Here is a 24,582-nt window from a genome sequence, read left to right as displayed (position 1 = left end):
TCTACTATGCTACTTAGCTGCCTCAGATCAAGAGATGCACCTACTGGAAAGTCCCAAGAATGACTTAAGTTAGGGTCCCAAACTTCCTCTGGAAAGAGGAGCCTTCTAGATTTGATGACTGTAAGTAGTCTTGTTTTACGTCTCTTCATTTGTCAATCCCTCGGTTTACTAAGGTGCCACATCTTTCTGTCCTTGTTTTACAAAGTGGTTAGAAGGTTATTGGTGTATCAATAAGATTAGATGATTTTTTCCCCAAGTAGATACTTCGTAAATGGGATGTATGAGAAAGTATCTAGCTAGTTATTATCACATAGTAGGCACTTTATTAATGCCTGATTGAGCATCATTTGAACCGTAGCCTCCACATGGTGGGGCTGTTCTATTGGCTTGGCCATTTTATAAAAAGCACCTTGTGGTATTTCTTCAATTGATTCCTCCTTGAATCAAGTACCAGGCCATTTTTACCAAATTCTGCTGGGCACTGGGCCCTTTCATTTGGGATCACTTTACAAACTTTAGACCAAGGGCAGCTAGTTGGTTCAGTGGCTGGAGAGCCAGGCCTAGAATAGGAGGTCCTGGGTTCGAATCCGACCGCAGATACTTCCTAGCTATGTGACCCTGGGCAAATCACATAACCTCCACTGCCTAGCCCTTACCAATCTTCTGAGTTAGATCCAATACACAGTATTGGTTCTAAGATGGAAAGTAAGGTTTGGGGTGTTTTTTTTTTTAATACAACAAAATTTTAGACTACCAATGAAGAAGCCGAGATAATAATGGTTATTTCCTACTCCAATAGTAGTTAAAGACTGTTGGTGGGGTCCTGTGTTATGAACTGACAATATGGGGGAAAGAGCCTTGGAGCCAGAAGATCTAAATTCTAATCCTACCTCTGAGGTGTAAGGTTTATGTGACCTTGGGTAAGTCATGCTTCAAGTTCCCTGCTCTATAAAAAGAGAAGAATAGACTAAGGAGGCCTTAGGTGATCCTCAGCTCCTAATTTAAAGTGAAACGTATCCCTTCCTGAATTACTACACTCTTATTCCAGAACATCTCTGGAATGATCTATTTGAATTCTATTCTCATATGACACTTTGGCTACTGTCCAAAAGGGGAGAAGAACCTCCCCTTTCCATACCCTCTGTCCCTTTGCATGTGATTAATCTAAGCCAGAGTAATTGATTGCAGGCTCACCTGCTCCCGTTCCCCCGCCAAAAACAGCAAGAAGCTGTCTTATGCCCCTTCTACAATGGGCTTCTTCATTTTGTTCCATAATGTCCCCACCTAGAGGCTGGTATCCTTATCTAGTCACTGATGCTGCTGCTAGAGCAGCTGAGAAGGGAACATGTCTGCTGCAAACTGCAGTTCAAAAGAGTCCCTTTGGCTTCTCAGTTATTTCCTGGGTCTCTTTAATTGCTTCCCCAAGAAACCTGGAGGCCTTCTGAGCCTGTAAATTATTGAAGGACTTCTTAGGTGACAAGACAGTCTTCCTCTGCTATTCTTTAACACTGCGTCATTTATTACCATTCACAACCTTAGGAGCCTTCAGGAGACTTGAAATCCTGGGAAGCGTGCCAGAAATAGTCACTTTTCCAAAAAGGAAATCAAAATAATTTAATTTTTAATAAACCCTAGTCAGTTAGATTTTAATTTCTCCCAAGTTTCTGGCTCTGCTCATTGGCCTCTCTTCTCTATAGAGGAGGACATAGGCAGTATTTTCCATGTTTCCTCTGGTAGCACCAGAATAGACTAGTTCCTGTTTATATAGCACATTGGCACGTTCTGCACAACACAGGACAACAAGTATTATCTGTTTGCAGAGGAAACCAAAGCTTTTGGAAGGGAAATGATTTCGTAGGTAGTAAGAACTGGGCTTCAGACCTAGTTCTGGTCATCCTAAAGGCGAGGTGTGGCAAAGGCCCTATTACCTTTCCTTCGGGATCCACTATAAAATCCTGTTTGGCTTTTAATTTGGCCCCTTCCTATCATTCTAGTCTTCTTACACCTTACTCACCCCCAAACATATCCTAGGATCTAGAGACATTGGCCTCTTAGTTGTTTCTCACATAAGACACTCTGTCTCTCCACTCCCGGTATGTTCCCTGCCTGTCCCCCATACCTAGAATTCCTCCCTTCCTGCTCTGTCTCCTGGCCTCCCGGGATTCCTTCATGCCCTAGATAAACTCCCACTTTCTATAAAATGCCTTTTCTGATCCCTCCTAATGTTAGTGCCTTTTCTGTGGATTATTCCTAATTTATCCTGTATTTTGTTTATACCAGTGATTCCCAAAGTGGGTGCCACTGCCCCCTGGTGGGTGCTGCAGCGATCCAGGGGGTCAGTGATGGCCACAGGTGCATTTATCTTTCCTATTAATTGCTATTAAAATTTAAAAAGAAATTAATTTCCAGGGGGCTAAGTAATATTTTTTCTGGAAAGGGGGCGGTAGGCCAAAATAGTTGGGGAACCACTGGTTTATACAGTTGTTTGCATGTTGTTTCTCTGACAACTTGAACTCCTTGTGAGCTCCTTGAGTGGTTACTGTCTTTTGCCTTTCTTTGTATCCATAGAGCTTAGAACAGTGCCTGATTGTTTAATAAATACTTCAAGTCCAGCACTCTTTGCACTACACCAAGCTATCTAGGGCAGATCCTCCTCCCTAATACCGGATTCTCTCAGTCTTTTCCTACTTTATATCTATTTCACTGGGGAGCTGAAGGGGAGAAGTCAGAGGTTCTAAGAAGATGCTCATTCCAAATTGTCTGAAAAAGACATAGCATGATTTCTTCTACATCACTGCTTTTTTTTTTTAACCCTTACCTTCTGCTTTAGAATCAATACTGTGTATTGGTTCCACGGCAGTAGAGTGGTGAGGATTAGGCAATGGGGGTTAAAGAGACTTGCCCAGGGTCACACAACTAGGAAGTCTCTGAGGCCAGATTTGAACCTAAGATCTTCCACCTCTAGGGCTGGCTCTCAATCCCCTGAGCTACCCAGCTGCCTCCCATCACTGCTTTTGAACAAAAGTCCTCCAGGATGAGGACATCGGCTCCTCTCTATCTCTCCTTTAAATAAAAAGGTACTCATTAACTCACCCCATTTCTTACTTTTAAAAAACTTTTAGCTTGGAATTTTATTGTGTCACTCAAAAGGCTGGTCCTCCTATAAGAAAAAACAACTGAGCTTTTCCTACCAGAATGAAACCAAATCATTACTATTAATCCTTGTTGACTTTTATTGAGCCAATAGAACATTTATCCATCACTTAAAGCTGCTGAAAAATCTAACAACTAATATAACATGTTCTGAAATGGAGGATGTAACAGGCAACGACACTACGGCTACAAAAAAAAAAAAGGAAAAATTAGCTTTACACGAGATAAATATACAACTTGCTAGGAGGAGGAGTGAGGGGAGGGGCAGGATAGGGAATTCCTAGAAAGACACAAGCTTATTTAATTTTTTAAAAAAGTCATTTCCTTCTTCCACAGAAAAAGCATTAAATCCTTTCATTTTCTCTAAACAAGCCTACATTGCCAGGAAAATGTTTTAAGTTAAAGGCTACGGAAACAACAAGCTCCTAACACAAACGATGAAACCGAGATGGAAAGTCAAATTTCATACAAACACACTTTTGCATATTATACAAACACACCTTTGAGACTCACAGATTAAGAGAAAGGTTGAAAGTTTTTGTTAGACCAAACGATATGGATGATTAGAAAAGTCAGTGTTGCACATTTAGGCAAACACGAAAGGCAACCAATGGCCATTTCACATTCATTTGCCGGAACAATTCCCTTCTGCCAAAGGGAACGTGGTGTGGATCCTGTTCATGCAGTTAGTGGGGTATACAGCTAAAATCCCTGTTCTTGACATTATTTGTTGAAATCAAATATTTGTAGGTATTCGCTTCATTCCTGATGTTACCCTCTTTGCATTTCAGACACAGTAGAAAGAAAACAGTGGAATGTACAGCTTTTCATTTCTAGAATCCGATTTTGTAAGCACAAAAGGAAGAAGGGAACCAAGTCTGCTTTTGAGTTGATTCCTTTGGGAAGTTTATATCGCCATGGGCATTTTCTATTTTTAGAGTCCCCATTGCAATCTCTTCCATCAACTAAAATGTGGTATGAGATTGATGTTTTTACTTCCCCCGCTATCAATTTTTTCATCACTTTGCATTCTTTCCTGAAGGCAAAAATAGAAATAAAGGCCACTTTGTTGTATGGAAAAGACACTCTTGTAGCGTAATGCTGATGTGATTCAAAGGGAATTAAGGACTTACCTTCAGTTACGCTCAGTTCATTTCTCATAGAGGGACATATCTGCCCCCTACCCACGATGAAATGCTCTGAGAAAGTCATCCCTAGTGTCTAGAGAATGGGATTTTGAAAACACATTTCAATTGAAGACTCAAACCATTACACCAAGATCATCTCTCAGATCACAGGGGTGCCTGATTTGATTCCACGCTCTTAGGGATTCTTTCTCCAAGTTCTATGGAAAGTAACCCTGTAGCTGCATATTACATATTACCCAACTAAAGGAGAAATCCTCACTTGGGTCTTCACTCTAGGCCAGTGGTGTCACTCTAATAGAAACAGGGGCCACCAAGCAGAGCATAACAATCACACTGGCTTAGAAAACCACATACCAATATTATCTACATCTTACTGTATTTTAACTTATTCTGTTAAATATTATCCAATTACATTTTAATCTGGTTTGGTCCTCACTCAGGAGTACCGCGGGGTCATGTTTTTGATACCACTGCTCTGGATGACAAGATAGAATCAGCCACGTGCTTTTGTTTAACTCACCCCTGCGAAAGGGCCACTCACTGGTACTATTCAAATTATTTAATAGAGCGTTGACTTATAAGGATGCTGTTTTCATTCATTCTGGCACTGGGGCTGATTTTTTAAACATTTAGTTTTATTTTGTGGCAAATGGAGGATTTTCTCTGCAAAATGCTAGGATGCCTGGAAAAAATGTTCATCATCTTGCCACAAGGGGCCAGGTTTCCCTCACATGAGCTGGGGAAAGTCAGATCCCTAAATCTCTTAACTATCTCTTTAAAACAAAGGGGAGTGATTGAAGAATATCAATGTTTTGACTAAAGAGCAGAAAGATGTTTGATGTGATCCTTTTCATGAAACAGAAAACTTGGATCTGGTCTGGAAGCAGAGCCCCTCAGATAAAATGTTCTCTGATAACCTGACAAGGCATCTCTCTTTTCTACTCTTACAGAGTTTACGTATATCATGATGCAGGAATAGAGCACATTAGCACAAGATATTGGACTATGTTGTGCTTTCCTGGATGGATGCTCACCTCCATATAAACTTGTAGAGGACTTGACAGAAACAGATAATCAAATTTTTTAAATCGGCAACTAGAAACCATGGGAAGAGAAATGTGATAGATCATGGATGTCATATATGTAATATCATATAAATTATAATTGACCTAAAAACACTGAAGATTTTGCACTCTTAATATAGTTCTTGTGTATTTCAAAAAATACTTCAAAATAAGTTTTTCTTTTGATAGTTGATACTTTGGGGATCTTAAACAAATAATTCATTTGTTTCTTCATTTTATAGGTGGGTGGCTAGGGAAAGAATGGAATCAAAGGTTCACTTCTTTCTGTGAAAATGCAAAGAATTAGGGGCAGCAGTGCCAGGCCTGGAATTGGGAAGGCGTTGCTTCAAATCTGGCTTTGGATACTTCCTAGCTGTGTGACCCTGGATAAGATACTTAAACTTAACCACCTAGTCCTTGCCGCTCTTCTGTCTTAGAATTGATACCAAGTCAAAGGTAAGGGTTTAAAAAAAAAAAAAAGAAATGCAAAGTATTAATAGAATTGCACATCACAATTGAATAAAGATTTGGTTGGAGAAGGAAAATGAGGTTCAGATACCTTGCAAAGGCAAATCCTGAGACATTGATGGGTTGCTGGATACTTTAAGGGCCCAGGGCACAACCATCACCCAATTGTGATTTTTTTTTTTTTAAACACAGATGGTGGCCTGGAGAGGTGGTGTGGAAGAAGGGGCTGAACAAATGCTTAAATGCTGACGACCACATTTAAACAATATGGATTTTTAAATTGCAAAAGAAAATAAGAGGGAGTATGTTTTGCAAAGCAAATAAAAAGAGAAAAATGTAAATGTAATTAAAAAACCCCTCCATATGGATAGTCTTCCTTTACAGTTGATAAACCTCTTGAAGACCTCTTTAAATTCAAACATTCTCTGGCTTAGGAAGCCCATCGAGTTGGCCTAAATTCTCCAAGCTTTGGAGAATTCCGGAACATAGAATGAGCACTTTCCAAATTAAATAAGAGTAAATGAGATGAAATGTGTGGGGAGGGGAGAAATAGACACTGCATAATGTACAATTCATTTTACATGGTATAATATGGATTTTCCCTAACTTACTCTCTTCGTTCCAACAAAACATCTTATTACACCAGCAGTCCTAGGGCTAAGAACATTTTTCTTCTTGAATAAAAGGGTCTTTCTTCAGTCTACAATTTGTGCTGAATTACACTATTGTTGGAAAATCTAACAAAAGGTGGAAAAACCTAGTCTCAGACTAGGTCTATGCCCTTGAAGTCATGGTGGCCTCAGATTACATGGAGAAGAGGGTTAACAGGAGTGCTGTCCAATCAAAACATTTCTCTGTGGGTTAATGAACTAAGTTTAGCAGATTTGTGTTCCCTGAACAGATGCCAAACTATCATAAAATCTCCAATCCAGCATACCTCCTTCAGGCTCTGGCTTCAGGTCCCACGTCACCTAAACAAAGGTTAGTGCTAGCATTTGGTTACATCTAGGCTACCAAGCTCACACTCGGAATATGTCCTTTTGAAAATACCCTCACTCCACGGATCTACCTTGTCAGTTTATAAACAATAATGCCATCAAGTCACTCAACTCCCAAAATGTTTTGTGATGCCCAGAAGCAAGGCAGAAGAAATCACTAAGAAATGGTTTAAATTTTCAGTATTCATATCAGTATCATAACTTACTCGCTTTTCTTTATCTGCCTCAATAGTCCCATTGGTACACAATTTTATAGTAGCTTAAAAAAGGGGGGAAAAGCCCTCTAATTTTGATGACTGAAAATGATGGGAGCAGAACAAACAGCCCAAAATATAATGAGGCCTTAATGTATCTGAGTTATGGATTTGGACCTATCACAAGTCTATGTGTCCTTGGACTTCAGGGGAACTTTCCTCCTTACCTTCACTCTCCAGATTGGTCTGGCTAGTGGAAGAAGTAACCTTGGGATTAGTCTACTGAATTTCTTCTGATTACTTCTTTATCTTACATCAAGTGGCTTTTTCCCTCCCAAAAGACTTAGTAGTAAACCTCCATATCCCATGGAAAGAAGATGATTAATCTGATGCAAATTGGACTTTTTATCAGTCTAAACATTGCTGAAGTTTCTCCTATTGGAACATTTCTTCCCCTGCTCACTCTAGTTAGAGTGATGATAGGTCTGTTACATGCCCAGATAACATTACAGAAACCTGGATGGAGTTGAGAATGCTGTTCCAGCCACATGCGACATATGAATGCGGAGGGAGAAAAAAAAAAAAAAAGATTCATGTGAAATGGTAGGAAACAGAGATCTTTGTGCCCTGTCCAAGTCAGAAAGGATGTTTAATCATCTTAATTGGGCAAAAAACTCCAAGAATTCCTAGTCTAAACAAACTTAAATGCCAGTGTCTTTATTAACTCCCAAAGCCTATATAATCTTGGAAACCTTTAAGACAAAAGAGGTAATAAGCCATAATGATATTCCCACGTGCCTCAAAGTACCCTTCAGAACCTTTCCATTCTTGACACTTAAGACACTGAAAATGGAATTATTAAGTTCATGTTGGGCAGCTTTCCTTACACGTGTCCTGCCTCTAGGAGACAGTAATGCCTATAGGAGACTAACTCCCATCAAATGGAAAAGACAAGAGGGCAGCAAGGTGGCTCAGTGGATGAAGAGCCAAGTCTGGAGTCAGGAGGACCTCGGTTCGAATCTGCCTTCAGATACTTTGTAGCTGTGTGACCCCAGGGAAGCCATTTAGCCCCAGTTGCCTAGTCCTTACAGCTCTTCTGCCTTGGAACTTGTATTGATTCTAAGGCAGAAGGTAAGAGTTTAAAAAAAGCTCTGCCTAATCTAATCTCTCTTTCCCCATTGCCAAATCTAAGAGTCTACACCAAGTTGTTCTGACTCTAATCCTAAATATTTGGGAAGGTTGCTTTCTTGCTAGCACCACACCTCCTGTCCCCATCACTGCCATTACCATTTGAAAGTTTTAAAAGAGGAAATTTGATTTCGAAATGAACTTCATACATAAAACACTTTGGGCCTGAAGGATCTCAGGGCTTCTTTAGCAATATCCCATGAGAAAAAAGCAGCTGGTCCTTGATCCAGGAAACCTAAAAGGCTCAATGAATAAGGATTTAAAGCTTAATCTTGAGCTGGACCTAACCTACATGTACATGATGGCCCTGAAGCAATAAAAATGAATAGCCCTCAGCTCATCTCAGAAATGGTACCTCTTCATTCCCAAAGGCAAGTGCTGCATGGCTACCCTCCTCATTTTAAATTTCCTCCTGGCAAAAGAATGCTACTGCTGTTTCGAGAAAGTCGTCTTCACAGGCCCTGAACCTGGTTTTTTGTTTTTGTTTTTTTGCAATTACGTTCTTGTCATAAAGCAGTCTTCATTTCAAAAGCAAGAGTCCTCTGGATGGAAAAATAATAATACACACGCATGCATTTGTGACATGATGCAGAACATTTAAAATAGTTTGGGGAAAGGGGCGAAAAAAAAACTTTATTTGGCCCACAGAGGGGATGGAGGTAAGGGGAGAGACTAAAAGAGGGAATGAAAATGAGAGGGAATAAACTAAAATGGAATGGATTAAATGTGCAAATACATCAGTAACCTCCACCACAAGGTTAGAAATAGGTACACACAAAAGAGAACATAGGTGTAGAGAACTGAATTTTGCTTCTGAGTTGATTCTAAATTGCAACAGTTCTATCATTAGTAAATCACCAGTAATCTCTGTCCAGGTCAGACAAGGCTCTCTCTCCTCTCTCTCTCTCTCTTTCTCTCTCTCTCTCTCTGTTAGTGCAAACATCGTTTTCCATCCTGGGCTGCAGTCTGACCCGCCAACGCTCAGAAGGCATGCTTGTGGTGAGCTCTCACACTCTCCTGTTCCCCACCTCCAAAGGCAGCCAGTGTCTCCAGCCTGCTTAGACGCTCCAGGCTTCTTCCGAGCGCCTCCTCTAGCCGGCTGCGTAGCACCTGGGCTCCTTCCAACTCCACCTGCAGGGCTTGGTCTCGCTCAGAGCTGATTTGACATGCCACACAGAAAGGAAGAAGAATTAGAAAGTGGTTTCAATGAGACCAAAGGATTCCCAGTGAAGCCTGAGTCACTCAGTTTTCCAAAACAATGGCTATCTAGGACATCAGGAAAGCGTCCATCCTGCTTCGGGCATCAGTATTTATTGTTGGTTGTGTGGTAGTCCTCCTTCAGCATCTACTCCTCTGATTGCAAGTTTTAGTCCAAATTCACAACAAAGGAGTTTCCTAGAATTCCCTGCTTTTTCCCATAGTTCTCATCATCCTGAAGAATTCCAATTTTTTTCTTTTCTTCTGCTTAGTAACAACTCTAAGACAGAAGAGCAAGGGCTAGGCAAATAGGGTTAAGTGACTTGCCCAGGGTCACACAGATGGGAAGTGCATGAGGCCAGATTTAAACCCTGATCCTCACAACTTCAGGTCTGGTGTTCTATCCACTCAGCCACCTAGCTACCCTGAATTCCAGTTTTCCATTACATATTTAACTTCCATAACAACCCATAATACTAGGTAGAATCTTCCTACATGGATTATTAAAATGAATTACAATCAGAAAGAAAACCATGACCAGAGAGGATCTTTCTTCAAAGACTTTTCTTTTCCTAAATGAGTTATAAAATTTTGGGGAAAATTCTGCCAAGCCCTAAAAATGTTACTGACACAAAGAAACTGAAGAGTCAAAGTTTTTGTTTTTGTTTTTAAGCACTCATAACAAAGATTAAAGTACTACTAAGAGCAAAATGTTTTCAAATCATCTTTGGTCCATTTTTATTATATGTTCTTTCTTAAGTATCCCCATCAGAAGCTTTACTTCCACCTAAAAAAAAAGGAGAAAAGGGAGAAAACAATATAAACTAAAAAAAAGGAAAATTACCGAGGAGTTCCTGAAAAAAGAAGATGATGAAAATTGGGAAAGAGGTGTAATGAACAGAAAATAAGAAAAAAAGAACAACAGAATGACAAAACATAATAAAGAAAACAGGAAGCCCAAGAATAAGCACATTTAGCAGCATGCTCAATATCAATTCAATGTTTATCATCAGAAAGGAATGATTATATCTGGTACTTTACGGTCTCACTCCTCCAGTGAATTGGGCAGACTATGAGACCAAATTAGGTACCCTTTGTGTTCCTTTTGCTTTCTTTTCTTCCTTGTCTGCAACTGGGGATACAGAGACCGAACTTCATCTCAGTGTGGATTCCCAAGACAATAGGGAAGCCCTCCTACCCTCTTACCCGCTGCGATGTGTGTGGTACTCCACCAGGTTGCTGTAGAGATGTTTCTCTGCTTGTAGGGCTTCATTGAGCCGACTCCGCTCCTCCACCAGCCCCTCCAACACCTGCATCAGCTGAGAGAGAAGTGAGGGAAGAAATGAAGGTCTGGCTTATCTGGAAGGGTCAGAGTTTCAGAGCTGGAAGGTCATCTCATCCCATCACTACCTGAGCAATGAGAAAAATGGCTGTGAAGCCTCTGCTAGCAGATATCCCATGACACAAACTCACTAATTCCAATGGCAGCCCAAATCCACTTTTGGACAGTTCTTAGTGCTGCTCCTCGTTCTGCCCTCTGGGCCAAGCAGAACAAAGTCTAACTCTTTTTTTACACGCCAGCACTTTAAATACTTAAAAGTCAGCATGGCTTCCATGTCTTTTCTTTTCCAGACTTCAAAATCCTTAATCCTTCAGGGAATCCTATGGGATATTTTCCAGTCCCTCTACCTTCCTAAATCCTAGGTACATATAAGTTACACATTAAGCAAGAAAGTTAATGTTTTTCCCAAGTACTCTGAACATTAAAAAAGGCACCCACCCCCAAACCCATAAAAAAGGGGAAAAAACATTTTTAATCCTCCCAGAAAGTACAAGATGGCCAAGATAATTATAACTCCCATTATGTCTACCTACTTACTTGGTAGCAACACTTATTGGACTGAAGGCAAAAATGAGTAGGCCCAGTAAGTAAGCACATTGTTATATCCTGTTGGCCTACACATTTAGGGCTCCCTAATTTCTGAAATAAGATAAAATCTTAGTGAAGCAACACAGAAATTTAGATTAAAGTATCTTCATTGGCACAAATGAAAATGGCGCAAGCTGGCTACTTCACAATTCATCAGGACCACATCTTTTCCTGAAATAATATCAGAAGAGAAATCATTACCTGATGCCTGCGATTTTCTGGTGTTTCTTGACCCTGTGATTCTGCTGAGGCTACTTTTTCCCGAAGGAGTAAGACTTCTTGGGTCAGACGCTGGACAGCAGGGATATCTTCAGGATCCACGAGCTGCATCTGCAGGTCCTAGCAGCCAAAAAACAGCATCAGCTAAAGGAATGAGAGTGTACATTGCCCTTATAACAGTACCCTCTCTGCCCATAGGGGGATGTGAGGCTCCAAATGAGAGGAACTCCATATTAAAAAGGAAAACACAACAGATGATCCGTGTGAAGTACATGACTAGTAGCACTCTGGATGAGAGGTGGTGTCAAAAGGAAAGAAATATGGCAGTGGGTTAGGCTGAGGTGATTATAAAGTCTGGGGCTCTGACTATTTTCCGACCCAATGCAAGAGCCTGCAGAGACCTTTATTAGGTCTTCCTTAATTTGAATGTTCCTGGTCAGGGACTCCATGTCAGCAGCTTGAACCTGCAGCTCTTCCTCCTGCACAGCGACCATAGATTGGAGAGCAGAGAGTTCCATCTGGTAAGAAAGAACATTCTAGTCAGTGGGCATAGTGGCCATGGTCTATGCTGAGGGCATATTGAACATCACAATGGAAGCCCACTATTAATGTCTTCCCTCAGGTCACCCTCCTTTTCATCTGCTGTCACATTATCAGTCAATGAAGTGCCTCAGACACTTGGGGGCACACCATGGCAGTAATCCTCTATAATGTCATCCTCAAATAGTCTCGTTTGCTGGGCTTCAACCCCACTCAGCAAATATGGCAGCCAAATGTTAAAACATCTCTATGCAATGTTGAATGACATCAGCATTCTCTAAATACTTCATATTCACACAGACTTTAAGACAATAGCCACATTATTTGTGGCAAATATTTTTATGAAACCTTCCAAAAAGGAGAAAAATGAAAGGAACAGATATAGGCATAAGGCTTAAAGGCTAGCTGGGCATTAGTTGAACTTCAACAAAAAACTAAAATATTCCATAGAACTAGTACTAAGTTTACTAAGATTAGGAAATTAAAAGAAAAAATATGCCAAGTAACGAACAACCCAAATCTGCCTTTTATAGCTTCTGAATCATCATGAACTATTCATTTTATGTGGTAATTTATGGATTGTGGAATTGAAGTAGGAAAATGAGCAACATTCTCCAACAGTTTCCTATTACCCTAGGGATGCAGTTAGAGTTGAAAGCAAACAGAATGTTATTCTAGGACCAGCCCTCTCTCACTTTACAGATGAGTAGGTAGAGTCTCAGAAGGAAGAAGAGACATAATTCCTGACTGAGCAGAAGCCCCATATCTAGACTCCACAGCCTCTGCCACTGATGGGCCAAGTGAAGAAGGAAAATAAATAGCATTTAAAAAAATTTATATTAGTGTTTGAGGTAACAATTTTGAAGGTAATAAGAAACCAATTTTCAATATACTTCAAATAGAAACTTCTGAAAGAATGGAAAAGATCAGAGACTGCATTCTTATCTAAAACAGCAACTAAGAAAATATCAGCAATTATAGTCCTACCTGATGACTTTCTCACCTCTCTAAAATCTATGAGAATAATCTGCCCAGATTTAGAGATTTTCTTTGATCGAAACATGAGAAGGAAGGAAGAGGCTCTTCACAGGTGATTTTCTATAGGAAAGCATGTTGCTAATTCACCTGACAAAGGGAATACCAGATTCTACTGTGCTAATCTAAAATATTTTTCTTAATTGATGTCTCAGGCATACATTAAGATCATATGAGATTCTTTGGTAGATCTAAGCATGGGGATAATTTTGCTTTCTGATCCTCTATCACCATCAGCTAAGGGAGACATTGGCTCATTAAAGACATTTCTCTACATCACAAAGAATATCCCAGGCAAAGTCCACACAGAAGAGTCCTCTCTAGAGATGGCGAGGCTTTGCTCTTGTTGCAGTCAGCACACTGTCACCCTCATCCAGCTGTGTAACACTACATAAAGTTTAAACAAATGTAGAAAGTCAAAAAAGCTAAGCTGGGCCTAGAACAGAGGGGAAAATATGAGCTAGATGGTATTTTAAAATTATGTAGGGTTTTGAGTGATCCCAAGATCTGCCCTAACATAAAAACCCAATTCTAATACCAATATTCTTTTATTGATTGACCTTGGTTATCCAGTAGGCAATAGAAAGCTATATATGTTGGGTGAAGAGGGTACCACATGTTATTAAAGATAGCATATGGGGGCAGCTGGGTAGCTCAGTGGAGTGAGAGTCAGGCCTAGAGACGGGAGGTCCTAGGTTCAAACCCGGCCTCAGCCACTTCCCAGCTGTGTGACCCTGGGCAAATCACTTGACCCCCATTGCCCACCCTTACCAATCTTCCACCTATGAGACAATACACCAAAGTACAAGGGTTTAAAAAAACACACACACACACACACAAAAAAGATAGCATATGCTCAAGATGTGACAAAGCTGATCAAAGACTGATGATCATTAAAGAAAGTGGTGGGAAGGTTGGGGTGGGGGACAGGGGCAGGGGAGAAGGCAGCTAGGTGGCTCCATAGATTCAGAGCCAAGCCTAATCTGACCTTGGACACTTCCTATCTATGACCCTGGGCAAGTTACTTAAACCCTATTGCCTAGCCCTTACCATTCTTCTGCCTTGAAACCAATACACAGTAGTGAGTCTAAGACAGAAAGTAAAGGTTTAAAAAGTAAAAGTTTAAAAAAAAAAGAGAGAGAAAAGGAAAAGGAGGCAGGCCAAAGTAACATAGCAGAAGAAATACAAATGATATTCTGCTGTACTGAAATATTAAAAAGAACTATAATGGCTCTAACAAGTTCAATAATCTATGGAGTATATAAGAAGAGTCAGGGACAAGAACAAAGGATGAATGGGCAAAGATAGGCTGTAACCTCTATTGTGGATCTAAAGACCTTGACATTTCTCTCCACTCGAAACTAGTCTCCATTCAGCTCCCAAAGTGACTTTCCTAAAGCACCAGTCTGACCGTGCCATCCCTGTATTCCAATGTCTCTTTACTTTCCTTAGTATCAAATATAAACTCCTTGGGTGATGGTTCATCACACCCTGGACCCTGACTGTCCTCTCAGTCTTTTCTCAAAATTCACTTCCCTACTTGCTTGTCTTTACACATGACATTCTTATTTGTCTGCTAAATTTCAGCCCAATATCCCTTAATCCTTTAACTGCCCATTGGCCATCTCTACCTGAATACTACCAAGTCATGATGATTCTTCTTCCAAACCATGTGTATTTGTTTCCTTCCTTCCACTCATAGAGCTGTCACCCCAGTTCAAAGCCCATCATTTCTTGCCTAGGCTATCATAATAGTCTCTTTGGGGGTTTCCCTACCTAAAATCTCTCCCCTCTCCAACCTAACCTTTACACAGCTGTCAAAATTTGTATTTCTTAAAAAAGACGTCTTGAATCACAACTGCTCAAAAACTTTTACTGGCTTCCTACTGCCCACTTTCCCAAAATGCCAACTCCTTACACTGACATTTAAATTCCTTCACAACACGGCACCAGTTTACTTTCTGCATTGTTTCCGTTCCTATACTAGATGTTGCCACCAAACTGGTTTATATCTCATTTCCTATAACTCAATATTCTACCTCTGCACAGGCTGCCTCCCATGCCCAGAACATTTTGAATCCTGAGCTTCTTTCCAAGCTCAGCTCAGGTGCTGCTGGCTTCTTACAGGGTGCTTTTCTTGACCCCTGAGTTGTTAGTCGTCTCTCCCCCCTCCTTAAATTATTTGCAATTTCCTTCTCTCTTCTTGTGTGATATCTCCCAGTAAAAGAAGCAGTATGAGGGTATCAAATGTTTTTGGTTTTTGTCCTTATATATCTGGCAGCTGGGCAGAATGTGCTGCCCTCTGACCATTTTCACATGGTTGTGGGGACCAAATGAAACAACAGGTGTTTACTGAATTGTTGAAATGAAAGTATGAGCCAATAGGGCAAAGTTGCTGTCCCCCAAAAAAAGATTAAAAATAATTTAATTTCTACTGCTCTACAGTTTCAACTTTTAAATTGTCATGGTAATATCATAATAGGTGGTAAACTTTGTGTTGATTTTTTTACAATGATTTCTATTTGAAACAATCAGCACTGATTAATTTTAATGATTTCAACTGAATAAAGAGATGGCTCAGGCCTAGAGATGGGAGGTCCTAGGTTCAAATCTGGCCTCAGACACTTCCCAGGGCAAGACACTTAACCCTCATTGCCTAGCCCTTACCACTCTTCTGCCTTGGAACCAATATGTAATATTGGTTCCAAGGCAGAAGGTAAGGGTTTAAAAAAAAAAACAAACAATGGCTCATGATGGTAATTTGTAATATAGTCTACCTTCCTTTCCCCAAAAGTACATTTTAACTAACTTGGGATACCTGGATTGAAGGGACCAATGTGCTAAAACAAATTTAAACTGGCTTTGGAAAAAAAATATTTTGGAAATTAATGCTGCCCACAAAACTCACCCGACTTTCTCTTTCTTTTCTTGTTATGAGTTCAAGTTCCTCTTTGGCATTAATCAGTTCCTTCTCTAGTTCTGCAGTTGTTTCCATGGCTCCTATAAACACAGAATACTTGTAAAGGTTTAATCACAATTAAAACCTGTCACAGTATATTCAATCCTTGCTGTTTATCTCAGGGTATAGTAACCTATAATAACCACCAAGCTCTAAAAGTCTACATCCATCTTTCAAATAAGTAATATAAAGACAGCCTATTCACTATTATTTTTCTGGATGTCTATAGGTAGGCAGGTAAGAAAACTCAGCATTGTTTCTAGTTCATATGAAATGTTTCATAATTAATGAATTGTATACTGATAATCAGGGGCAGCTGGGTGGCTCAGTGGATTGAGAGCCAGGCCTAGAGACTGGAGGTCCTAGGTTCAAGTCCGGCCTCGGACACTTCCAGCTGTGTGACCTTGGGCAAGTCACTTGACCCCTATTGCCCACCCTTACCACTCCTGGGCCAAGGACGGTCCCTAGCCCGGATGAAAAAGGAGGAGGGTTGGGCGTGGGGCTAGCAACCCCACCCTGTAAAAACTATATCTGCTAAAGAAACTGCAACCTAAAGTAGAGGCAGCTGGGCTAGCTCAGTGGATTGAAAGCCAGGCCTAGAGACGAAAGGTCCTAGGTTCAAACCCGGGCTCAGACACTTCCCAGCTGGGTGACCCTGAGCGACTGTGTGACCCATTGCCTACTGGTTGTTGGCCCTATGCTCCTAGAATGGAGTCCCAGGTTAAAAAAAAAAATAATGATAATCAAATATTATGAATGAGCGAGACATTACAAATTGTCAAAAACAAAATTTTGGTCTACCCAATAATGTAAAATCATGCCCTGTTATACTAAACCTATAACCTGACTTGTCTATATGCCAAATTATACAACATGGCAATTTTCTGGTTCTGGAATTAACTGGTTATCTTCCTTGAAATTTTCCTTCATATCTGCATCTTTTGTCTATTAAAAAAATGCCTGCACTATAGGATATATTGAGTGTTATAACACAAATTTCTGCTCCCACTAGAGCTGGGATCAAAACTATCCCTAATGGGCTTTGGAACTTAGAGGCTTGAAACTCTGGGGACATACCCTGAGGCAAATGACTTGTGTTCCATCTGTCCCCCTACCCCTAAAATTTTTTAAAAGTGAAATAGTTAAAATGACTATTAAGGGGGCAGCTGGGTGGCTCAGTAGATAGAGTCAGGCCTGGAGACAGGAGGTCCTGGGGTCGAATCTGACCTCAGAAACTTCTTAGCTGTGTAACCCTGGGCAAGTCACTTAACCCCCATTGCCTAGTCCTTTCCATTCTTCTGCCTTGGAACTAATACACAGTATTAATTCTAAGGCAGAAGGTAAAGATTTTCTGTAAAATATGACTATCAAGTTCTTCCTTGAAAAGAAAAAAAGACTTGGGGGTAATGTGGAAAGGAGTCTGGCCTCTTTTCCCCCTAACTGCTTGCCGTTTCAGCTATCACTGGGTTGTAAGATGATTCCAAAGAGAGGATCCCACCCTGAATCGCCACACCTAAGGCTGGTTCTGCACAGAATACCCTCTCACATCCATCACCATGCGGACTATTAGGGTGGACCGAAGAAATGAAAGGCCTTGGCCAAATGTGCTATCATAGCTGTAGGAAAGGGACAGTGATAGGTGATACTTGCCTGACTGAGCCCCAGATGTGCTGTCATTGCCTTTAGCAGTCACTGAAGTGGGTTCATCTTTGATGTTTCCTTGAATCGTTTGCTAAAAAGAAGTAAAAAAAAATGGAGTTTGGGAAACATTTGGTGTCTATGAAATCCTCCATGGGAAAGATTATTAGCAAGAAAAATTGATCTAGACCTTGAAAAGTCATAAGAACTTGTCATAATCTAAGATTAAAGTGTTCTTATCCTTGAGAGCACAATTTAGGAATAAATGAACCCAAAGAATATGAAACGTCTGGGTGCAATGCAGCATGATGCTTCTTCCTTGGACAGGCTGCTCCTCAAGATGGTGGCTGGTTTAGGTGGCCCTTCTGGGACAATGGAACAACATGATACGCCCCCCAGTGCTCCATGTTTACTATCCCATTTGATCCTTACAACAAACAACCCTGTATGGAAGGACCATTACCAAGTTTTTCCCTCCGATGATCTGGCGCAGGGTCTGCACCTCTGTGCCTCTTTCCATCAGGGCCTGCACCATCTTCCTCACAGCCACCTGATAAAAGGAAGGTGCAACAACATAACATTAGAAACTCCAGATGTGGCGATTGGAGTTGTATCTCACTGGCTCAAGGGTAAGGGGACAAGGCCCTCAGGGATTCCTACTTGTAAGAGTGAACTTGTCCAACAGGCCGAGAACACTGATTTCAGCTTTAAAAGTGAAGCCAAGGAGGATGGCTGCTCACTACTGGAAGCCAGGCAAATACCAAACGAAAGAGTATGGAATCTCATCCTTCTTGTGAGTACTATTTATTTTCTACTGAGATGCTTGTTACTCTTCTTGTTAAGCTGAGAGATGTTTCTTTGTACTAGGGCTATCCAGATGAAATCAATTATCAGATCCAGTGATCAGGAGAGCTTAACAAGCACAACACACAAAAGCCAGTCTGTGTTCTCACTGTTTTAGGTCATCGTGGTTTTATAAAGCTGATAATGGTACCAAAGGAAAAGCCAGAGAATTGCTCCTAGTCTGAATGAACCATAGAAACTATCTTTTATTTTCTAGGAGAGCCAAGAAGAAATTAAATTATAATGACATAGGTTTGGCTCTGAAGAAGAAACAAGAAAACATGCCTCTCTCTTCCTTACACACAGACTGTTGGATGTGGCTGAGGTCAGTTACCTTGGCTGAATTGCTTTTTTTTTTTAAATTGAAAACTCCTCAGGACAGACTGGGGAAAGGAATTTATGTAGAAAAGGAGGTAATGTATGCACAAGATAACAGTACATTTTTTTAAACAATTAGATTTAGAATTACTCAAGCTGTAAGTTAATAGAAAACCAACAGGTTATAATCAATGCATTAACCCTTATAGTAGTTATAGTAGCTTACATATATATATACACATATATGAAACTACAAAGTATGAATCTAGATAGAGTATATATAACTATAGTACATGACTACATAGTATATATAACTACACTGTATCTATGTAGTCTGTAACTATATAGTATATATGTAGTATATGACTAGTATATATAACTATATAACTACATAGTATATATATAGGGTGTAACTACATTGTATATATAACTATGTAGTATATGTTAGTTTATAACTATATAGTATGTAACTACATTATATATAGTATGTAGCTATATAGTACATAACTACAAAATATATATATATATATATATATATATATATATATATAGGATGTAACTCTATAGTATATAACTAACTATAATAGTTATAGTAGCCAGTCTCGGTGGAAATTTTCTTCTCTTTTTTCCTTTCTTTTTTGAACAAGAACCTAAGATCTTCTCAGAACCTTCAGAGGAGGAGAGAAGACACTTCACATAACACTGAAGGATGAGATTTGGGCTATTTGGGGATTTGGACAATAACGACTTTGGCTTTAGCTTCTAACCAGTGTATGCCTCAGCATGATCTCTAGACAACCCTTGGATCCTACTTTGGTTTCATTCTCTCAGAAAGAATAATCTCAATTCTTTATTTTATAATCAGATAGAAATTATTAATGCCTCTCTATGGAGGGAAATACTTCTTGTCAGGGTGAAGAAAAATGAGTGGTTATGTATATAAGTATCTTATAATAATGTTGAGCTATTCAGAGAGAATGGGGTACTCCATGTGATGAGTCTAGATCAGTCCTTACTTGGCTCTCCTTCTCCCTGGTGCTCATAGCTTGAAGCAGGTCCTGAATCTCTATCTCATGTTGCAGAGCCTGTTTATTTCGGTCACTCAGAAGGTCCTGCAGCATCCTTTCTTTCCGCTGCAAACGCAGGCACAACTCTTCAGCAACTTCACTCTGCCCTGGTCCTAGCTTGCAAAGCAATGTTGCACTAAGATCCTGAGGGAAAAGTCAGAGAATACATTTTGAAAAGGAGAGGAAGACAGTGGTGTCCTCCTTCATCTACTCCTTTCTATAATGGTCAGCTATAAAGGCTTGTTGATTTCTGGTCTATGGAAGATTCAGAAATTAGTGGCCACTTGAATGAGGAAGATCATATGTTGAATCATATAACAAGGAATGTTTTGAATGACAAGTTACAAATCTGTCTGGGAAAGTTATTGATTTTTAAAGACTAGCAACAACTTACTTAGGATAACCAGAAAATGATTATTTATTTTCTGCTACTGAACATCCAAGAGAGCAGAAATTGCTTTAAAGAAAAAAAGAACACGCACACTGTACCCAATAACCTGGGCAGGATGCATGTGCATGTGGTTCTTCTGTCTAGTAGTTCCATAAAAAATATAGATGTCATCAGTTCTCATGTTACTCCTATAAAGGAGGTGACTATCACCCACCCATTCTAGGCAGAAGGAAGGAGCATAGACAGCTAAAGTCAGCAACATATCTAGTTATTCAGTGATATAGACAGAAACCAAAAAAAGGTCCACCAACTTAATCCTAACACACCACTGGCAGAACCATGGGAGAACCCAAGAAATGGTTTGCCCTTTCATCAAGGTCTCGCCAACTACAAAGTCTTGCCTCCACTTCCTTGTTTCTGTCATGTAGAGAGGTCTGTAGCTGCTGGATGATGCCCTCTTGCTCCTTCTGCCAGTGGTTGAATTTCTTCTTCATTTCTTCTTCCAACCATTGAAGGTTTTGGCAGGTAACTGATAACTGTTCCAGTTCTAAGCCTTTAGCCTGCAGAAGACTCTCCATACTCTATGGCCACAGAAAGAAAATGAATGCCAGAAGTCAAGGAGTCATTTTTCAATGACACATAACAAAATTATAGGTTAAATTTCTTCTTTAACTTCTTGTAAATAAAATTCAACTTTTCCTAAGGGTAGGTTCTACTTTTGACACATTGTTTCTGAAGGGGAAAATTCTGCATCTAACCCAAAAATGCTTGAACTGACAGCATCAAAAATTCTTAAACTCAATGATTAAGATTCTGACAAAAACATAAAATGTCAATAACGTGTGGCCCGTGTTTTAGGAGGAAAGTGGGCTAGAATCCAAAGGATGACAAGTCTTTTAAGAAGTTGAAATGTTAAAGCCTCAAACATCTGGAAGGAAATTACAGACTAAATGTCAATATTTTAGAGTCAACTCGACTAGCAGACTGCTTCAATGTGGCATATCCCACACAACATGCCATCAGAAGAACATAGAATTTGTTCCTCTCAGAAGACAAATGACTACTACCTTGTTCTTCATGTTTATGGGAAACAGGTAAGGCTAATGCTTTGATTCTGAAAAAAAAACTAGAGGCAAGGAGCAGTGCTTCATACTAGCAGAAGGGGAAAAGCTTTCAGGGAGTGCCTCGGCTTAATACCTACCTGAATGGTGGCTTCATTGGAAGATAAGACACAGCGGAGTCTTTCTAAGTCATGGTCTCGTTCTCTTACAGCAAGATGAAGTTGATGTAGCTCTTTTTCCTTTTCTTCTAAGGCACAAAATTTCTCATCGATGGCCCGCTGCCAGAAAACAGTAGGGAAGGACATAAGCATTTATGAAGCCCTTTACTAAGAACTTTAAAAATGTTACCTCATTTAATAATGATATAAAAGTGGAAGGTTTCAGGAAAAATCCTGGGCCTCCATGAGAATCAGTGTCCAAATGGCCACATGTTCCAGTAAAATGTGAAGTGAAGAAGAGGGTGCCACCTTCTTAACTCTACATCTCCCAATGTAAAAACCTTCTACACAATCGATAGAAGTTCTCCATCACAGCCTTTCTTGTAAGTGGAACCAAATTACATCTTATTTACCTCTAAAGCAACATCTCTATCTTGGATTCGATGTCGAAGTTTCTCAAGCATCATTTCATTGGCCTCAAGGCTTTTCTCAGAGTTGTTCTGATGTTGCATGAGTTCTCGATATTCCTGTGAGACCCAGAAAGAATTTCCCATAGTTATACATTGGCAAAGATAGCATGATGATCAAGGTTACACAGCAAGTCTTTAGCCTTTGCAAGGAGGTACAAATTGGTTCTTATATTTCTTTCTCCCTGTTTCTTAGTAATAACACCAACAAACTTTTTTGAGGCCTAGCAGCCTAAAAAAAGCTGCTGTTGCTCAGTCATTTCAGTCATGTCTACCTCTTTGCAACCTCATTTGGGGTTTTCTTGGCAAAGACACTGTAATGGTTTGCCATTTCCTTATCCAGCTTGTTTTAGAGATGAGGAAACTGAGACAAATAGGGTTAATTGATTTGCCTGGATCCCATACTAGGAAATATCTGAAGCTGGATTTGAACTCTATCCACAGTACCACATACCTGCCTGAGGAAAATGACCTGCTAACAAAAGGATGGGACCACAGTGGCTGAAAACGTTAGGTTGTCCTATACTTAACTCGGGCCCTACGAAGGTAAAGCATTAGTAAACCCGGGAGTAGAAAGATAATAAGCGGGCACTATCTTCCCATGGACAATCAGTAGAGCCTCCTCTACTGAGGACTAAAGGGAACACAAATAGGTGCTTTCCTCCTATTCCTGAACTGCTCAGACAGGTCCTAGTGTGCTCCCTGCAGTCCAGAACTCCTGGGACCTCTGCTTCCCATGAAACTGAAGTATCAAGTTCCTCATATCGCACGGGTTGGGGGATCCTATTCTCAAGGGTTATTTCCATTCGACCTGTATTTATTTACCTGGTGCTCTGCAGTCTGGAAATGGAATTTTTTCTTTTTTTATTAAGTTCAAGGCATTTTATTGCTTCAACCTTAGAAGACAGATGCAATGAGGAAGAAAAGTTTTGGATATACTCCTAACTTTCTGATGTCTAAGCCATGGATATTTAAATCATAAGGGACACCCATGCTCTCCTCCATAGCATCCCTTGTGTCTGCAAACAGAAGATTAGGCTCAATAAAGCTATGGAAGCCCTGCAATGTGCCATGTGATGAGTGGCTACAGCAAACCTAGCAGGGGATATCATGATCTCTAATGTAAAATAGTCGTTTCAGACAGAATCAGACCTTTTTCTACATCTATAGACCTGGCACTTATTCTCAGGTCTAGGTTTTCCCTTAACTATTCACTTATTTTAACTCTTATTTGTATTTGGAAGATGCAGTGTGGCATAGTGCAGAGCTGGCCTCTGTGACAGGCAGTCATGGATTTGGGTTTAAGTTCCATCCTGGCCCATCCTGGCCAAGTTACCTGGGCAAGTTACTCAAGCTCCCCCTGCCCAGGACAACTCTTTCTAAGGTGATCAGGTGCAAAGCTACTCCCAGTCTATACTGGGCCAGGTGTCTTCCTTCTTCTAGGAGTTATCTATGCCATTGTATCACAGGCCTGGCTACCAAAACTCATGGCTGTGGAAGTCTTCTTAAGGATGTTCCAGGCCTGCTGATGGTGTTTCCTCAGCTGGCCGGCAACCTTCTTAAGAGAAGGCCCCGTATCTTCTACTTTACAGATAGTAGCTGCCTGCGACATGCTCAATTCAGAGTTCTAGATATAAGAACTCAAATATGGATGACAAGTCTCTGAAATCGGAAGTCTCAGCGATCAGTAAAAGGAATTTTCAAGGATATGACCCAACTCTAATGTTCATTTTACTCCTCTGACCTGCAGAAGCTGGTCTTTCTGATGCAGGTTGTAGGTCAGACACTGAATCTTCTGCTCTTGGGCCTGGGAATCGCGGTACTTCGTGCCTTCCAGCATGTGAAGCTGCTTGTTCTTACTGCGCAAATCTTCCTGTAGCTGCTGCAGCGTTCTTCGCAATTCCTGAAGTCAAACACATAACCTCTATCAGCAAATTCTTCTCCCCTCACATCCCTAGTGAAAGCTGGCTTCTCTAAAGTGTAAGAGTTCCACTAAATAAATACCTATACATGTCTTCTACGTGTGAGGCAGCATGCTAGGCATCAAGGGGGCAAGCTGAATATATCATTTACAGAGCTCCTCCTAAGGGCCAGGCCCTGTGCTAAGCACTTTACAAATATTCTCTCACTCAATCCTTACAACAGCCTGGGAGGGAGGTACTATCCCAATCTGGCATTTTTTTTTTAGTTTTGTATCCAGTGCTGTGCTCATTTATTTTATACTAACAAAAAGACTCATCCGCCCCTTGTCCCTTCCCACAAAAAAAAGATCTGCTTTACAAACATTTAGAAATTAAAAACCAAATGAGGACAGGTTAGTTTTGGTACAATTATTGAGCGATGTAGCTATTCGAATTAGAGTTGAGCCAGGCAGTGGTTCAGTGGCCCCATTGTCTGAGGCCAGAGTTGAACTCAGGTTTGCCTGACCCGAGGCCCATTTTATCCACTGTGCCGCCTACCCCAAGGGAGCTTATGAATAATTAGATGCCATAAAATATGTAGACAAGTATTCATGTTTCATAGTACTCAAATACAAAATGGCAGCT

At 40.4% G+C, this 24,582-nt stretch overlaps 1 protein-coding gene across 8 annotated transcripts in view; it reads right to left on the bottom strand.

Moving 5' to 3' along the window:
• LOC123244207 (myomegalin-like) overlaps positions 1 to 24,582 on the bottom strand; it is a 254,997-nt gene that overhangs the window by 75,997 nt on the left and 154,418 nt on the right. For all 8 annotated transcript variants that reach the window (XM_044672538.1, XM_044672537.1, XM_044672539.1 and 5 more), the window contains 12 exons: positions 23,781 to 23,939; positions 21,983 to 22,096; positions 21,552 to 21,689; positions 20,752 to 20,931; positions 19,909 to 20,103; positions 18,195 to 18,281; positions 17,744 to 17,825; positions 16,043 to 16,134; positions 11,961 to 12,077; positions 11,542 to 11,679; positions 10,617 to 10,729; positions 9,242 to 9,369 (listed from right to left, as the gene is read on the bottom strand). In XM_044672538.1, the coding sequence (XP_044528473.1) occupies positions 9,242 to 9,369; positions 10,617 to 10,729; positions 11,542 to 11,679; positions 11,961 to 12,077; positions 16,043 to 16,134; positions 17,744 to 17,825; positions 18,195 to 18,281; positions 19,909 to 20,103; positions 20,752 to 20,931; positions 21,552 to 21,689; positions 21,983 to 22,096; positions 23,781 to 23,939 (1,543 nt within the window). The remainder of the gene's footprint in view (positions 1 to 9,241; positions 9,370 to 10,616; positions 10,730 to 11,541; positions 11,680 to 11,960; positions 12,078 to 16,042; positions 16,135 to 17,743; positions 17,826 to 18,194; positions 18,282 to 19,908; positions 20,104 to 20,751; positions 20,932 to 21,551; positions 21,690 to 21,982; positions 22,097 to 23,780; positions 23,940 to 24,582) is intronic.

The sequence above is a fragment of the Gracilinanus agilis genome, chromosome 4 (genome assembly GCF_016433145.1).
Source record: "Gracilinanus agilis isolate LMUSP501 chromosome 4, AgileGrace, whole genome shotgun sequence".
Classification (NCBI taxonomy): Eukaryota; Metazoa; Chordata; class Mammalia; order Didelphimorphia; family Didelphidae; genus Gracilinanus; species Gracilinanus agilis.
This window is presented reverse-complemented; position numbering and strand designations above follow the sequence as displayed.